Source organism: Salvelinus namaycush, chromosome 12, assembly GCF_016432855.1.
Source record: "Salvelinus namaycush isolate Seneca chromosome 12, SaNama_1.0, whole genome shotgun sequence".
NCBI lineage: Eukaryota > Metazoa > Chordata > Actinopteri > Salmoniformes > Salmonidae > Salvelinus > Salvelinus namaycush.
Genome location: NC_052318.1, coordinates 44,014,178 through 44,032,733, shown reverse-complemented (window position 1 = coordinate 44,032,733; position 18,556 = coordinate 44,014,178). Strand labels below are relative to the sequence as shown.

The window sequence follows — 18,556 nt, the reverse complement described above, 5'->3', positions numbered from 1 at the left end:
GAATCTGTGGTATAACGTAAAGATTGCTGTACACCAGTGGAACCCATCCAATTTGAGGAGCTGGAGCAGTTTTGCCATGAAGAATGGGCAAAAATCCCAGTGGCTAGATGTGCCAAGCTTATAGAGACATACCCCAAGAGACTTGCAGCTGTAATTACTGCAAAAGGTGGCTCTACAAAGTATTGACTTTGGGGGGGTGAATAGTTATGTGTAACAGTATAGCTTCCTTCCCTTTCCTCAACCCTACTCAAGTTTTCAGTTTTTTTGTCTTATTTCTTGTTTGTTTCACACACAAAAAATATTTGGATCTTCAAAGTGGTAGGCATGTTGTGTAAATAAAATTATACAACCCCCCCGAAAAATCTATTTTACTTCTAGGTTGTAAGGCAACAAAACAGGAAAAATCCCAAGGGGGTGAATAATTTCGCAAGCCACTGTACATAAGTGAACATCTGATATAATGATTATATCAGATTTTCACACAGCTTCCCACCAATAGGCCTATATAATTGAGTTCATATTAAGGCTATTTAGCCTATGATCAATTTAAATCTGAATTGCAATGTTGTGTTGATCAGTAAGGCTGCCAGGCTGCAACTCTAGCACTCACAGCAGCACGAACAGTGAGCGACATCAGCTGGAAAAGTATTTTGTCTTGGTGAGACCTCCAGTATGTCTGGATCTTCTTCGCGGCAAATACACGCTCCTCTTGATTGAATCTGCATGATGTAAATTCATAATCAGAGACTCAGAATATATCAAGTTCAGACATTTAACAACAGAAGCAGACTTTATCATGTGCGAGGCCTCGTCTTGTACAATTAATCTACGGACCGGACCCTTACCCATATTCCATTTTCCACTCCTGCAATGCTGTTGCCTCTGCCTGTGTTGTATCTTGTTAGAGACGAGTTGCTAAGGGACGATTAGAATACTAACTTCACGAGCCAAAGTAAAGACACATTTCCTGAGCTAATCAGAGCGTTGGTGCTATACGGAATCGTTGCGACGCCCATACCCTAACTCCTACCCGTAGCCTAATTTTAACCTTAATCCTTTCCTAACCCTAACCATTTTAAATCGGTTAGGGACCCTTCCCTACCTTCATCATTTTCAATGTCAACTTCAATGAGGATAGGGCCGTCCCAAGGATCCCAGATAGCATTGAAAAAATCCCGCAAAAACATGTACAAACGGATTGTCGACCTTTGCATTCTTATGTGTTAATAACGTGTTTATTAACAAATCGTTTATTATCAAGTAATTATCTGGTTAGTCATTGGCCTTATTATGAGAACACCGGCCTATGAGATGAACAAGAGCTGAGGGAAGTTAGCGAGTTTCGGATTGGAATGCGACCTGAGGAGCAGCATGTTCCCTTTCGGACACCGTAAGTACTCGAAGCTTGGCACGGTAAAAAAGGATCATGTACAAGGTGAGAATATAAACTTTATGTACTACGTAATAACTTAATATTTGGAAATTAATTTATTTCCGATTCAGTCCACACTGGTTTATTATGTGTTTTGTTAATTTACTGTTTTAGTTGAATAGCGATCTGTTTCAATAACATTAAGGGGACTCGATCCCCCGGTGAAGCACAGAGGGCGTAAGGACAGCGAGCAAGACACCATGATTATCAAGGGCATTGCATTAAATGCATAACACAGTATATATTTTCTTCATTATGTCGGAGTCATTCATACTGATACTTAGAGTTTCTGGCGCTCTGATGTAGCAGTCTCTTGTCACTCATGCATAGCCAACTAAAGTCGAAAGTAAAAAAACGCAGCTAGTTTTTCACACGCGTTCGGGCTGAGTTTACCACACTCTGTAGGTCCTTACTTGGTCTATCCACGGGGTACTCGAGGAGACTCATGGGAGCATATGAAGGGGTACTTCATGGGTACTCTGGGCAGAACAAAATGTAGTCTTTACTTTGTCTATCCACGGGGTACTTGAGGAGACTCATGAGAGCATATGAAGGGGTACTTTATGGGTACTCTGGGCAGAACAAAATTCAGTTGGTGGTACAGTAACCGAAAACGTTTGGGAACCACTGCTTTAGGCTAGAAGTTCATGAACTAGACAGACACTCGATATACCGGTATTGTCACATGCCTACTTAATGGGAAGAACAATATACTTCCTTTTTTTTTTTTTTTTTTTACACTAGATGGCGACATTGATCTTCTGTAACACTTTGAGGGCCACAATTCTCAATTCCATTACAACTTCTAGCTTCTACTCCTTTGGTGTTTCCAGGTCTGAATGTTCTGCTTGACAGGTGAAATTTGCAACATTGTGATGGCCTCACTAGGTAATAGCCTGGCTGACTCAATTCACGTTACTCACAGCGAGACCTACCATCTTTGTGTGAGAGGGTGTAGACCGAACTGCGAATTTACACCTGAGACTTACCCCGGTGTTTTACCAAAAAGGCTCAAACTTTTGTTTCCACCTCCACGGCCCGGCTCGTTTCTCACTGGGCCATGGCCTCAGTGGAACTGCTTTGACTGCTGGTACTTTTCAGCTTGCATTTAAATAACAATGGCTAACTGTGAACATGGGTTAACACGTTTTACCGTTAACACCTTCTCACAAAGCAACTGTCTTGATGATGCAGAGGTTGTTGATTCCACTCGCCCCAAGTCTTGTGTCAAACGCAGTTCCTGAAAAATAACACTTGAGCTTACGTTAACATAAACGCTGGCAACACACTGGTGTGGGGTGAGTCTCAGATGGAAATGCCCCATTGATGTCCCAGTCATTCTGTGTCTTCCCAGGTAGCAGGTGTGGCTGCTGTGCCTGGAACTCTATGCCTGCTTTCAGGGACTGTGTTTGCTGCCACCAAGGACAATCCAAATGTCACCTTAAATACAGATGAGGTACCGCATTGTGCGCACAATCACACTTTCTGAAGTCTTTCAGCATACATCCAATCTGAGGCAAGCCCACATTGGGATGCGGTAACTGACCCATATTGTTTGTTACAGCTCTCCCTCTACACTATACCACAGCAGAAGTTCCGCTATGTGGAGCCGGAGATAGGGCACTTGGAGCAAGGTGTTACCACTCTAAGGAAACTGGCAGAGCCCTACACTACCTGGTGTCAGGTACATTGATAACCCTACTCACCTGTGAGCTACTGGGTGATAGAAAAGACTGTTCCTAACAGAGGAAAGAATTACTATCTGAAAATAAGGACAGTTGTTGGGTGTTTGTGTAGATATGCAACCCCAGGCAAGATTCACAATGTCTGATACCCCCATCCTCACTCCAAAATAACTTCACATGGGCACTGAAATGTGAAATGTTTTTGCCCTGCTTTACATTATCATCCCAGTTGCTTTTGCGTATTTTACAATGCGCCCCTGCAAAGATGTACTGTGATTAGTTGTGACTGGTAAATATTAACTACAGTAGGTCTCACTAATATCAATTCATCTTTGATTTCTCTTTGAGTATGAACTGTACTTATTTTCCCAGAGACCAGTTAATATTTACTGGTATTCCTATGTGTCTAGAGCTATTATACATCCTGTTTCACCATGGCCAGTAAATCTGTACTGTGTTTCACCATGGCCAGTAAATCTATACTGTGTTTCATCATGGCCAGTAAACATTTATTGTTGATTCGATGCTGCAATCAATAATCATTGCACTTGTTGAAATGATTTTGTCCATCTCCAATGAAGTGTTAGTCATGATTGTGCTGCTCTGCTTCTGCCCCTGTGATCACACCAATGATCTGCTCCCCTTTCAGCAAACAAGCCATTCAGCAGTGGAAAATGTTCAGGTACTCCCCCATAGCCACTCACACATAATTCAAATCAAATCAAGCTTTATTTATACAGTGCATTTCAGACATGGAATGCAACATAATGTGCTTTGCAGGAAAAAACTACTAAAATACAATGAAAATAAAAGCTGAAATATTTACTACACTACAAATATAAGATTAAAAAAACAAATGAATGACAAACTGAACAATTAAAAAAGACCCTAAGGAAAAGCAACGCTAAAAATATGTTTTAATATCTCTTTTGGGCTCCTGAGTGGCACTTTGTTCAAAGGCGCTGCATCTCAGTGCTAGAGGCGTCACTACAGACCCTGGTTTGATTCAAGGCTGTATCACAACTGACCGTGATTGGGAGTCCCATAGGGCGGCGCACAATTGGCCCAGCGTCATCCGGGTTTGACTGGGGTAGGCAGTCATTGTAAATAAGAATTTGTTCTTAACTGACTTGCCTAGTTAAATAAAGGTTCAATAAAAATATGTCCACAGTTTTGCCCCCCCCCCCCCCCAAATGCTGGGCTTTGTGATAACGTTGCCAAGGGGTAACATATATAAACTGAACAGTACCGGACCCATAATCAAACCTTGTGGAACGCCACATGTGAAATGCATTTTCTCTGAGTTATGTTCACCAAGGGTGACAAAAAACGATTGACCCATCTCCAGTCTGTCCAGAAGGCTATCATGGTCAACAGTGTTGAATGCAGCACTTAAATCTAAGAGTACAAGGACAGAGCTGTTTGGTATCTGTGCTGGCTCTAAGCTCATTTACCACTTTAAATAAGGCTGTCTCTGTGCCGTGGTGGGCACGAAAATCAGATTGGAATTTTTCAGTTGGCACTTCAGATATGCATTTAAAAACTGTTTTGAAGAAGGTGGTGGGGATACGTTGAGAAGGCAGGTAGAAGGCTTAAGTTGTGATATCACTTTCCTGAGCATGTCTGTGTCAACCAGGGAAAATAAATCCATAGTGCCTTTGTGTGGTAGGCTAGGGCACATATCAAACTTCTCAGACAGCCTTAGGTCTTGCTTGACTGATACCCAGCCTAATATTGATTATCTTATCTTTGAAATATGCCGCAAACTCATCACATTTAGATGAGGAAAGTTCACATAGGTTTGCGGGGGTAGGATTTATCAGGCCATTAATGGTCAAGAAGAGCACTCTCAAATTATTGTGATTTAATAGTGATCAAGTTATAAAAATGAGCCTGTCTGTCATTTCTAATTGCCTTGTTATAAATGCCAAGTTGCTCTCTCAGAATATCATAATGGACGTGCAACTTTGACTTTCTCCACTTCCGCTCTGCCTGTCTGCCTGTACTCCTTAATTGATTAGTTTCCTCACTCATCCAAGGGAATCTCCGTTTGGATGTGGCCTTTTTCAACTTTACTGGAGCTATGGCATCAATGGTTGTCCTTAATTTGCTATTAAAGTTTTCAACTTAATCATCACAGTAGGAAGACAGAATAGGTGGTGGAGTATTGTTCATACACTCAATAAAATCTGGAGCAACTTCAGTGGTAAGATAGCATTTCTTAATAGTCCGTTCAGTATTACCCTGTGCTATGGGCAACAAGGTAGTAAAAAATCCACTGTGGTGATCAGATAAAGCAACATCAACAATAGAGGATATGTCAATAGAAAGCCCCTTGGTAATAACCAGGGCCAGAGTATGGACACGGTTATCGGTGGGCCCAGTAACATGTTGGATAAAGTCCATAGTCTCTTTGTCAACATGAATATTAAAATCGCCCAACACAATGATTTTGTCACAGTTCTCAAGGACAATAGACAATAGTTAAGATAAATCAGTAAAGAAAGTGGGGCAGTGCTTTGGTGGCCAATAGAGCGTTATGGCCAGCACTGGTGGCTGCCATTTAAACAGTATAGCACGATGCTCAAAAGACCCAAAGTCGCCAAACGAAATGTCCTTACAGCTGAAAGCATTAGTAAACCCCTTCGGTAGCAGGGAGGTGGCCAGAGATAATTATTATCTTCCCTGTGCTAGCGAGGGTGTTTAAAAAATGTTTGTAGTTCTCCCTCAGATCCTCAAATCGCCTACAACGAAGGTCATTAAAACCTACATGTGATGATGGTGTCAATATTGGAGTAGTTGGCCAGAACAATGGGCAGGAGGGAGTTGATGTCATGGACACGAACTCCTGGGTGAAAGTGGACCTTGGTCGGTCCACAGATCTAGGGCAGGCCAAAATCTCTAACCATTGAGCTGCCCACAATAATGGTGGTCGTGATGGAATCCGATAAGGAAGCGACCTGCTGAACTGCGGTGGCTGTGGGGGAGGGGGGGTCACTGGGCGGGCGCCGGCTGTTGCTATACACCCAGGATCCGTGCAGATTCCCGAGGCTGGTAGGTCCGTCTCAAGAGAGGCAAAGCTGTTTGATAGCTGGATCACATCTTCTCGAATAGATGAAGGGTGGCCAGACTGCTTCCCCGATCTCCTACGCCTTGCGAGTGTCGTCTCCCATGGGCCGCAGAGTTGAGCTTAACATCTGTCTGTTGGGGGAAGGAAGGCCCTAAAAATTGTCAAAGACTCCAGCCACCTTAGTCATACTATTATCTCTGCTACCGCATGGCAAGCGGTACCGGAGTGCCAAGTCTAGGTCCAAGAGGCTTCTAAACAGCTTCTACCCCCAAGCCATAAGACTCCTGAACATCTAATCAAATGGCTACCCAGACTATTTGCATTGCCCCCCTTTTACGCTGTTGCTACTCTCTGTTATTATATATGCATAGGCACTTTAATGACTCTACCTACATGTACATATTACCTCAATTACGTCGACTAACCGGTGCCTCCGCACATTGACTCTGTACCGGTGCCCCAGGTATATGGCCACGCTATTGTTATTTTACTGCTGCTCTTTGATTTGTGCCCAGGGTTGGATAAAAACACTGGTGGGCTAGCTCTGTTAGCGTTAGCCGTTAGCCTGCTCCGTTTTCATGATGGCTTGCATCTAACTGCTACTTAACAGGAATCCGGGACACAAATTTGCGGCTGACCGGGTCGCGGAATCTGTAGCAATACAAACTTTACCTCTGATTTAAAACTTTCATAAAAATAACAAATCGAGTACACCGTTCTGTTGTGCGCTTTGATGACACACATGATCATCATAAACTCACAGAGAGGGATTGAGATTCAGCTGATTAGTTGTTATGTCTAAAAGACTGGTAAAGTACTCTGTAAATAATTTTTAAAAACCCATTCAGCCTCTCCATTTCTGCTCGGCCAGGCTGTTCCATTTCTGCTCTAGAAGCTTCTGTTTGAGGCTGTGATCACTGCTTCTAAGTCACCCATCTGACCTCTGCCCTATTGGCTCCTTCAGTTAGGAGATAAGCAGCTCACTAACATACGGCACATGTTTGTCAGTAAAGTGCAGTGGTTGGAACTTTATTGGTAGTTGCTCTTTTACAGTGCAGAATGTCTTTACAACGTTTCAAGGGTACACAAAGTGCTGTTGGTTGATGTTTCAACTAGAGCTCCCTACTGGGTGACAGATTGACCTGTGCTTTAGGCTGTAAAACCCAATTTACAAATAGTGATTGTAAACAGTCAAATAAACCTTTGTATTGTAGGTAATTCTGACTCTATTGCTGGGTAAATAAAGACAGGTCTCTTCGTAGGCAAACAGAACTGTATGAGGGTTCTAAGGGCGTGGTAGTCCTACTGTAACCGGTTCTGTACCGGTACCTTTCTGCGTTGTGTTCTGGTGAGGTGTAGGGGGAAGGGAAGAGAAAGCTCTGGACATAATTCTGCCGGTTGTCTCTCTTTTAATGGCTGCATGGAATGGATACAAATGCAAGGCAAACTTTAATGCTGCCGTCTGGACTAACATGCACAAGTATATTTGCCTCTCATCACGCTTTGAGCAAACTGAGGAGTAAAAGCAAGGCTCCCGTTGATGACATCAACATCAACACAATTTAGAAAATAAATAAAATAATTAATCCTTGAAAGTAGTGTAATACATCTCAAAAGAACCTTCAAATAATAAATGAAAATAAATATGAGAGATTTTCAGTGAAATACATCAAGTATATTTTACACCTGTTACACTACCACTAGTTATTCTACCACTATAACAATCACAGTACAAACAATATAAAGCATCACAAGTACACAGTTAACTTGAATTGAAGATTACTGAGCAAGAGCATATTTGTGTGAAATAACGTATTATCGTTATTATCGTTATATGATATTAAATGTCAACTTGTTCTGTAACAATGAAAAATAAGCACTTATCCATTATTGAATGGCTCTGAAGGTGCAGAGATTGGGTGACATGAGTTGATGTAAGTTACGTGTTCACTGTACTGTCCTCTTCTCCTGTGGGATTCAGGGGGCCGTTGGAAAAGTGATGCCCAAGGTTGAAAGTGCCATCCAATTAGGAAATGGTAAGAGAACACACACCCCATGATACACATAAAGTGGACGCATTACTCATACACTGTAATGTACACCCATTTGTACAAATAGAATGTCAGTTTCAGGTTGGTAACAGAGTTACTTTCTGTTGTTTCAGAGACTTTCACTTTCCTGCAAAACCCTCCTGCTGAATTCTACCCCCGGGCTGGGGTCATTGGATTTGCTGGTATCCTTGGACTCTTTCTTGCAAGAGGTAAATAGTGGGTGTAAGTTTGGGGTTTGGATGAAGAGTACCCTGTTTTTGATCTCTATTGTTTTGGGGTTTTATCCACTTGTCCTTGTGCTAAGAAAGCACTCTGTGAGTCTCTGTGCCAGAGGCTGATCTAGAGGTAGAGCTGTAGCCTCCAGACCATACAAGGCCGGGGTACAAATCTCAAACCTACTGCTGCTTCCTGTTGCCCTCTCCGGCTTCCTTTTCTTGTTTCTAATCTCCTTTCTAATCTCCTTGAATAAAAAATAGTCTATGTGGCCCTCTCTCCTCTGTCTTCTAGGCTCCAGGGTGAAGAAGCTGATCTATCCTACAGGACTGATGGCTGTGGGCTACACTATGTACTACCCCCAGCAAGCCGCATCAATCGCCAAGGTGAGTTAGCGTGTCAATATTGTATGTCAGATGTTGTGTTTTTTTTTTACCTACTTGTGTGGGAGATAATGCATATTGTTCCATACCAAGACATAAGACAGTGTTGTAGGGTCATTCTAAAACCTGTGATGTTTGACTCTTAATGTATACTATTTTGCTTAAACCGATTTTTCGGTCCCCCTCCTTCCCACAGAACACAGGAGACTCGTTGTACGATTTTGCCCTGCAGGGCTACGTTAACGTAGAGAAGGTTTTCAAGTCAGTGGAGGGGAAGGTGAGCTCATCCTGTCAGGTCAAAAACTAGTTTGATCCTGAGGATAGAGATGGTACAGAATTACTGTGCAGATCATTACAGATTATTTGTAATGGGTTGACAAGTCTGAATTTTCACATCCTACCATGAATCTTTCCACAGCCAGTGAAAAAAGAGAAACCACAGGAAAATAAGCCAGAAGAAACGAGATGAGAAGAGCTGCAGAGGCCAAACCCTGATCGCAGCAGGTACAACAAACCTGAACATTTTCGCACAATAACAGCCTGCCAGCACCCAACACTTTAATCATTGCCCTAGTGGTCAACCTGCAGGCTTATGTAACACCCCAATAACTTGGCACAAAATGTTGCCAATTCATTATAAATCCTTTATAGTAACATTTATGCCAACTTTAAGATATTTTGGGGAGAAATCAGAGAACAAACCAGTGTACTTTACATATCAGGTGCTAATGCTAGTAAAGTCTTGTAGATAAAGGCTAACGATGAGTTCTCTCTTTTCAGATACGTTGTGACACTAGGATCGTGACAACAAAACAAGATTAGCAGTCTTCCCAGGTCCTCCCAATGTATGCTACCATAAGTCATGGTTAGGCTCGCTCCCATTTGCGACTCTAATGACCAGCTTTTGCACTAGCCTTCCTCTCTGGCATTTACCCAGGAGGGGGTAGGACCTATCACGAAGGTTTAAACTTTATGTATTGAAGGTTCAGCTTTGTGATTTGAATGTATTTATGTAGACCGGAATAAAATCTATATTATACGATCTATATTGACAGCGTGGATTTTAAAATAAAAGGCCACCGAAAACTGTAGAGGTATTGTACAAAGGCACCCTAAGAACAACTACGTGTGAGAACTACGTGAAGAAAAACATTGTTTGACAAGTTAAGAAGTCTGTCCTTCCATAAACAAGCACCCACTTCTCCTTCTGAGCCAGACGTTATCTATACATGCTGATTCATGTTGAAATCTGTTCCAGTACAAGGTCACATGACTAAGATAGTTCTCCTTTTTGCTTATGGAAGGTCAATCCAACCATTATCAGACATGAGTAAATGAAACGTACTGACTTCGAGTTTCAAAACCACCCAGATGTATAACAGGTCTTGCAGGAAGAAGTTGAACAAACTGTTTTTGTATTTATTCATTGAAATACATATTTCTTTTAAAAAACATTGACATCAACAAACGAAGGGGAAGGCATTGCCGTTAGTAATCAGTGGTCATTTGCTGAATTTATCGTTTCTTTGCAGAAATCTTCAGCAGGTCATCCTTATCAATCGCATAGAGTCGCCAGCCCTCCTCATCGGAGAGGTCTGAGGCTCCACGTCGCTTGTAGAACTCTATGGACGACTTGTTCCATTCTGCCACGATGAAGTGCATGCTACTGCAGCGAGTCTTAACTGCCGTCTGAGGAAGGGAGGACATTAAACAAAGTTAGACAGGGTCATCATATATCCTTGACTATAGGATGGTAGTTTTCCCATAGGCTGGGCTGATCTATGCGTTCAGTAAATTGATTGCAAAAAAGTCCTATAGACTTACCTCACTCAGAACCTTCAGGATATCGGACCCAATACCATAACCTGAGAAAACAGGATCAAAGATTGGCAGTTAAGCCCTGGATCCAAGGACCCTGATTCAGTTGCCAGCGTTGGGCCAGTAATTGCTAGTTCGAATCCCCAAGCCGACTAGGTGAAACACCAAACGATCTGCCCTTGAGCAAGGCACTTAATCTTAACCCAGTGTTTCCCAAACTCGGTCCTCGGGACCCAAGGGGTGCACGTTTTGGATTTTGACCTAACTACACAGCTGATTCAGCTAGGGCAAAAAAACGTGTGAAACAGGACAAATATAACCAATCCTATTTCTTTAATGTAACACACCATCATAGACTTACCTCTGAACTCCTTCATCACATAGAAGTCCTCTAAGTAGAGAAGCTTCCCAATCCACGGGTCATAGGTGAAGTAGTACATGGCAAACCCAACGACAGTGTATCCTAAAACACAGTGAAAACATCCACATCAAAACCGGCAGGTAAGTGTTTGTGTAAAACTACTAGGATCTGACAAAATCCAACTTGGCTTATTGAGTATGATATTTTTATGTTATGATGATGAAGGGGATTTTCATGGTCAGAAAAAACTTGAGCCTTAGTTATGATATCACTGAGGATTTAAAAGGAGTTTCTCCGAGAATTGAGAACATTAAATTCCAAACTCCAGATCATGATCATGATTCACCCAACAACACTAACCATACATTGTGTTGTCTACCAACACGTACTATTGTGTACCTTAGCAGCGCTTCCGTTCTTTTTTTTACTAGCCATAAATGTTTGAAATCTTGATTGTCAAACCTTTGCACTATTTCCTTACGAACTGACATTCTGTGAAACAGAATTACAACATGGCTTACCGTCTGAGCTCTGCTTATCCTCAGGAACTTCTGCAACGACGCAATGGTAGAACGGATGATCCCCAAAGCCGTCCTCTAGTAATTCTGAAAGTAAATTGTAAAGTCAGGGACTTCTGATTTGTTGGGGAAACATTTGATATGTTTACAATAATCATCCATCACACACATACAAGTAGACTTAACGTTACCTTTCTCGGTCAAGATGACCTGCTCTTCCATTTTTTCAAATTTCGCAAGTTCCTGAAATAATAGGGGAGAGAAAAAAATGTATTGTTGTTAGTCAAATGTCATAATATTGACAAATATGCTTAGGCTGTCTGTGATTATAACTTAAACTACAGAGATTTAAACATATACATACATCGTTGAATACATGCATCCTTTTACCTTTATGAGTCGCAATATGTCTGGCACGTCCTTGGGCTCGGCTTTCCGTAATATGAAATTTGACATTTTCTTTTTTTACTCTTCTTTCCTTTTCTAACAAGTCCTCTGAATGTGAAAATAAGCAAAACCTGTTTCTTCATCCGCTTCTTAGGAGTTGACCCCCCTGCAATACGTTTAGGATTCCAATACGAGCGGAATTACATTCGCTTTGGTCGCTGGCAGCTAGTGACTTTATTGAGCGCTTCACTCTCTTTAAACATATTCTGTAAACGCGTCACAATCACATCCCGGAAGAGTAAACGGGAAAATAGCTTAACAAATAACGGTTGACGTCATCGGGTCTCTACTTTCCCATGACTCATGAGCCGTGCTAATTATAAGCCAGCTGGCTGACGATACTACACTTTCTGAAAGACGCTAACCAAATTCACATATCGATCAATGTGATACAATCCTTTTCCAAAGCATCTGGTCTATATCTTAACATTAATAAATGTGAACTCATGGCTGTCAAAGATTGTGCGACACCTTCATATTATGATATTCCAGTGAAAGAAGAACTTACTTTTTTAGGCATAACCATTACTAAGGATCAGAAGTCTAGAGGCTTACTAAATTTTAACCCTCTTATTAAAAAAATCCCAAAGAAGCTAAATCAATAGCTACAGCGGGACTTATCTTTTAAAGGAAGAGTCCTAATAACCATGGCTGAGGCTATCTCTAGGCTAACATATGGCGCTCAATTTATTTTTTGACGGTTAAATAAGCAAGGAGTAAGACCTGATGCTTTTCAACTTTCTGTGGAGAAACCGTACCCATTACATTAGGAAAACTGTTGTAATGAACACATGAGTATGGTGGGATGAATTTTCTGGACTTTACTACCTTAAATAATACCTTTAGGATCAATTGGATAAAACAATTCCTAAGAAGACCAACTTCTATATGGAATTGTATTCCTCATCATGTCGGTCTTCTCTACTTTTGGTGGCCTTAACTTCATGTTGGTTTGCAATTATAATATTGACAAAGTTCCAGTGAAACTCTGCTTTTCATCGGCAGTTTTTCTTGTCATGGTCCTTAATTTATAAGCAAAAATTTTATCCACACAGATATTATATATAGAATAATCGGGATATATTGTATAAAAATACTCATTTGTTTTTAGAATATTGGTGCCGAAATAATATCCTATTGGTGAGCCAACTTTTTACTTAGTTATAAGAGATTCTTATCACTTAATAAGATTCCTGTAACGCTAAAAGATTTTGCGATTGTTTTAGACGCCATTCCCTCAGGTGTTGCTTTATTATTCAGGAACGTGTCAAGACCTGACATTCAGGACCTACCTTCTATTAACCCTGTTGACTCATCAGTAGGAAATATTTGTTTCTCTTTTGGTCCATTCAACAACAGAGCGATACGAACCTTGTTTCAGCAGGATGTTGTATCTATTATACCTTATGTCCTGCCTTATTGAAACGGTTTAATTGATAATATCTTTTGGAAAAAAGTTTGGATGTTGCCACATACCTACTTGTTAACAAAATGAAGGAAGTTTCCTTTAAAATTATTCATAAATATTAACCTGCCTACCACTATATGAAGAAGTTTAAGAAAAACATCAACTCAAATTGTACCTTTTGTAATGACCACCCAGAAACGGTGATGCATCTTTGGCATTGTATTCATGTAAGGCAACTGTGGCAAGACATCAGTAGATTTATAATTGTACACATTTATGAAGATCTGACACTATTGTGGAGAGATGTACTGCTTGGATTCTTTACCTACGATAGAAATAAGTTGAAACAATTTAATGGAATTAATTTCATTATACTTTTGGCCAAATTTCATATTCACAAATGTACATTTACAAACAAAACATCACATTTTCTTACCTTACAAAAATAAATTGAACTGTATTTTAAGACAATTAAATACTCTACTTACAAAAAAGCTGTTAGAATAATAAGTGTATGTCTGTCCCTTAAGGTCCTTGTGTAATGTGATATTGTACACCCTAGCCCAATTGTCCTTTGTATATTATTTATATATACTTGTGTTCCCCAATGTACTTTCTGTATAGACTTGAAAAACAAAAAATACAAAAACCAACAACAACAAAATATATATATATCTATAAATGATCCGTGCTGTCCGGCATCCTTAGGACATCCCTACCCTATTGACGTTGACATTTCAAATGGTTAGGGTAAGGGTTAAGGTTAGGGTTTATGGTACTTTCAGGACAACTGGGAACGCTGAAAGATCGGAAAAGTAAGCGCTCTAAAAATATGCCAGAGTTTCCAACTAAGAATTCCGAGTTTGATGACGATTCAAAACGATTTTACCCAATAGAAGTTCGTTTTTTTCCTGAGTTCCCAGTTGTCTTGAACACACTGAAGTTGAAAGTCAGAGATTTCCCAGTTCCCAGTTGTTCTGAATGCAGCATCGTTTCCTGTATGTCGGACTTTGACAAGGCTGCTCTTGATGACAATGAATGTAGGCCTACATGCATTCTAAAGAGTCTCTAAAATAGGTTTAAATAGGGCAGTGGTTCCCAACCTTTTTCGGTTATTGTACCACCAAGTATATTTTGCTCTGTACCCCCTCATGTAAATTTGACCAGTAAGCATATGGTCTCATGAGTCTCCTCAAGTACCCCCTGTAGATAGGCCAAGTACCCCTGGTTGGGAAACACTGAACTATAGTGTAACTTTAATGAAGTCCTGTTCGCCTAGCCCTAGATAAAATATTTGATTTTATATGATGGTTCCATTATTATTTTTTAAAGTTATTAAATCAGTACACAATGATTAAATTACCTCTGTCACTCACACACACACAAAGTAGGCTATGTGATGGCCATGTCATGCATTTATGTAACATGTCCTTGTCACATGGTGTAGGCTACTGTACTTGCGTGACACCTCCATTGTAAAACGGGGTGTATTCATTCGTTTTGCAACAGAAACAGTTTACTCCAAACAGAAAACATGAAGCAAGAAAACAAGTTTATATTGGACAAATTAAAAATGTCAAATGGGGGGTGCTTATATTTGTCCTTTTTCAGTGCATGTCAAGTGGGTAACCTGTACAAGTGAGGTGTTTGGTTCCTAGTGAATACACCCAAGGTCTTACAACCCAAGGTCTTACAATGTTATCCTATATGCATGCACATTTGTTTCACTGTACCATCAGAAACACATATGACGTGTTTAGGATGTGTCACAAGAGAAGGCTGAGAAGGGATGGTCAATCAAATGACCTAAAACTTATGTACAGTGCCTTCAGAAAGTATTCAGACCCCTTGACTTTTTTAACAAAGGAAAAGCAGGATTAACATTTTTTGTATGTTTTTTATTTATTCAAAATAAAAAACATATCTTATTTACATAAGTATTCAGACCCTTTGCTATGAGACTCGAAATTGAGCTAAGGTGCATCCTGTTTCCATTGATCATCCTTGGGATGTTTCTACAACTTGATTGGAGTCCTCCTGTGGTAAATTCAATTGATTGAACATGCTTTTGAAAGGCACACACCTGTCTATATACGGTCAATCAGTTGACAGTGCATATCAGAGCAAAAACCAAGCAATGAGGTCGAAGGAATTGTCCGTAGACCCCCGAGACAGGATTGTGTCGAGGCACAGATCTGGGGAAGGGTACCAAAACATTTCTGCAGCATTGTAGATCCCCAAGAACACAGTGGCCTCCATCATTCTTAAATGGAAGAAGAATGGAACCACCAAGACTCTTCCTAGAGCTGGCCGCCCGGCCAAACTGAGCAATCGGGGAAGAAGAGCCTTGGTCAGGGAGGTGACCAAGAACCCAATGGTCACTCTGACAGAGCTCCAGAGTTCCTCTGTGGAGATGGGAGAACCTTCCAGAAGGAAAACCATCTCTGCAGCACTCCGTCTACAGACGGAAGCCACTCCTCAGGAAAAGGCACATGACAGTCCGCTTGGAGTTTGCCAAAAGGTACCTAAAGACTCTCAAACCATGAGAAACAATTTTCTCTGTTCTGATGAAACCAAGATTGAAGTTTTTGGCCTGAATGCCAAGTGTCACGTCTGGAGGAAACCTGGCACCATACTTATGGTGAAGCATGGTGGTGGGAGCATCATGCTGTGGGGATATTTTTCAGCGGCAGGCACTGGGAGACTAGTCAGGATCGAGGGAAAGATGAAGGGAGGAAAGTACAGAGAGATCCTTGATGAAAACCTGCTCCAGAGTGCTCAAGACCTCAGACTGGGGCAAAGGTTCACCTTCCAACAAGACAACGACCCAAAGCACACAGCCAAGAAAACGCAGGAGTGGCTTCAGGACAAGTCTCTGAATGTCCTTGAGAGGCCCAGCCAGAGCCCGGACTTGAACATCTCTGGAGAGACCTGAAAATGGCTGTGCAGCGACGCTCCCCATCCAACCTGACAGAGCTTGAGAGGAACTGCAGAGAAGAATGGGAGAAAGTCCCCCAATACAGGTGTACCAAGCTTGTAGCGTCATACCCAAGAAGACTCAAGGCTGTAATCACTGCCAAAGATGCTTCAACAAAGTACTGAGTAAAAGGTCTGACTACTTATGTAAATGTAATATTTCTGTGTAACTTTTTTGTTGTTGCTAAAATTGAAAATAAAAAAAACTTTTGCTTTGTCATTATGGGGATTTATGTAGATTTATGAGAGGAAAAACTATTTAATCCATTTTAGAATACGGCTGTAACGTCACAAAATGTGGAAAAAGTCAAGGGGTCTGAATACTTAACGAATGCACTGTATATAACATATGTAGCCTATAGAGTAATTACAGTGTACACATTATGTCGTATAACTACTAGCCTACACCTGTTTTTGCATAGCACAATTTAAATGTAAAGATAATAAACTAACGATACAACCAGGTGATCTAAAACAGGGTGAGGAGAGGTTTAGCCACAATAATTTGTGTTTGTTACAAAATCTTATGCATGTAATGACAATGTAAATTTCACCAAATTGCACAAACCACAAATACATCACAGTTGTAAGTACCATAACTATACCTACAATGTAATTACACAGTACCTGCTGCCTATGTAACTACATTGTAAATACATAGGCTTTAGGCCACTTAGATGTAAATCACTGGGGTTGTGGGCCCTTCATCTTTTATTTTCCTCCATGTCAACAAAAACATCTCCAATATGCATATTCATTAAAAACATCACCTATTATTGTCGATTAGGCCTGCAGTCTTGTCCAAACCCATTGGTCCTTGACAGCAGTATTGCCGGTCTATGACTTATATTAAATCCCAGGATTTATTGGAAGTGTCAGTTATAAAAGACCTTAAGTGATTTCAACTTGATCAAATAGACAGTATTTATCTAATGACGACTCAGCCCGTAGCATTGCTCTGCAAAGCTTCACAGTAGTGACCCAGATGTACTATCCAATCTTCAGGGAGGCAGACACTAACTCCACTTAAACAGGGATGATCCATGAACCTGTGACCCCACAAACTGCCACTGAACTCTCTTCCTGTTTGGTTTCTCTTTCGGTTAGTGCTAGTGCTATAATGAAATATCAACAGAATACATGTGACCATGCAGACTTACCTACATGTTTTGTAAATGGGAAGGCTGTATTGTGTGTGCCAAGATGCACTGTAGATACATTTACATTGAAAAAGTTGCACAAATTATTGTAAGTGTGCATGTTGTGAAGTGTCATGGCACCCCCAAAGAGCTCCAAATGTTTTCAATTACCCTAGGACCTAGGCCATGCCCCTTCCCTCCACACCTGTTCCCACTCCCTTAATCACCTCTCTGCTGACTTTCTCACACCTGTTTCCCCATATAAGCTGCTTGCTCCTTCCTACCTACCAGTTAAAAAAAAAAAAACACCTTTAATTAACCAGGTAGGCCAGTTGAGAACAAGTTCTCATCTGCAGCTGCGACCTGGCCAAGATAAAGCAAAGCAGTTCAACACATACATGACATGGAATAAACAAACATACAATCAATAATAATAATACAGCAGAAAAATGTGCAGAAGATGAATGTGCAAGTTGAGATACTGGGGTGCAAAGGAGCAAGATAAATAAATATAGTATGGGGATGAGGTAGATTGGATGGGCTATTTACAGATGAGCTATGTACAGGTGCAGTGATCTGTGAGCTGCTCTGACAGCTGGTGCTTAAAGCTAGTAAGGGAGGTAAGAGTCTCCAGCTTCAGAGATTTTTGCAGTTCGTTCCAGTCATTGGCAGCAGAGAACTGGAAGGAGAGGCGGCCAAAGGAAGAATTGGCTTTGGGGGTGACCAGTGAGATATACCTGCTGGAGCGCGTGCTATGGGTGGGTGCTGCTATGGTGACCAGTGAGCTGAGATAAGGTGGGGCTTTACCTAGCAGAGACTTCTAGATGACCTGGAGCCAGTGGGTTTGGCGACGAGTATGAAGCGAGGGCCAGCCAACGAGATCATACAGGTCGCAGTGGTGGGTAGTATATGGGGCTTTGGTGACAAAACAGATGGCACTGTGATAGACTGCATCCAATTTGTTGAGTAGAGTGTTGGAGGCTATTTTGTAAATGACATCGCCGAAGTCGAGGATCGGTAGGATGGTCAGTTTTATGAGGGTATGTTTCGCAGCA

General features: G+C 41.2%; 2 protein-coding genes across 3 annotated transcripts; one reads left to right on the top strand and one right to left on the bottom strand.

The window, feature by feature from the left end:
- Positions 1-1,358: 1,358 nt before the first annotated feature.
- On the top strand, positions 1,359-9,878 carry LOC120057291 (MICOS complex subunit MIC26-like). 2 transcript variants are annotated; one of them, XM_039005858.1, is made up of 10 exons: positions 1,359-1,435; positions 2,787-2,888; positions 2,997-3,116; positions 3,767-3,799; positions 8,169-8,223; positions 8,352-8,447; positions 8,746-8,837; positions 9,031-9,111; positions 9,253-9,338; positions 9,615-9,878. In XM_039005858.1, the coding sequence occupies exons 1-9, from the start codon at positions 1,427-1,429 to the stop codon at positions 9,301-9,303; spliced, it is 639 nt and encodes a 212-aa protein (XP_038861786.1). In that variant the 5' UTR covers positions 1,359-1,426; the 3' UTR covers positions 9,304-9,338; positions 9,615-9,878. The 2 variants fall into 2 exon arrangements, with proteins under 2 accessions (XP_038861786.1, XP_038861787.1); XM_039005859.1 differs by lacking the exon at positions 3,767-3,799.
- A 350-nt stretch (positions 9,879-10,228) lies between these two features.
- Positions 10,229-12,177, bottom strand: LOC120057292 (diamine acetyltransferase 1-like). The gene is made up of 6 exons (XM_039005860.1): positions 11,922-12,177; positions 11,723-11,774; positions 11,535-11,618; positions 11,014-11,115; positions 10,659-10,699; positions 10,229-10,523 (listed from the first exon to the last, which is right to left on the bottom strand). Exons 1-6 carry the CDS (start codon positions 11,985-11,987, stop codon positions 10,350-10,352), a joined length of 519 nt encoding a protein of 172 aa, XP_038861788.1. The 5' UTR covers positions 11,988-12,177; the 3' UTR covers positions 10,229-10,349.
- Positions 12,178-18,556: the final 6,379 nt, after the last annotated feature.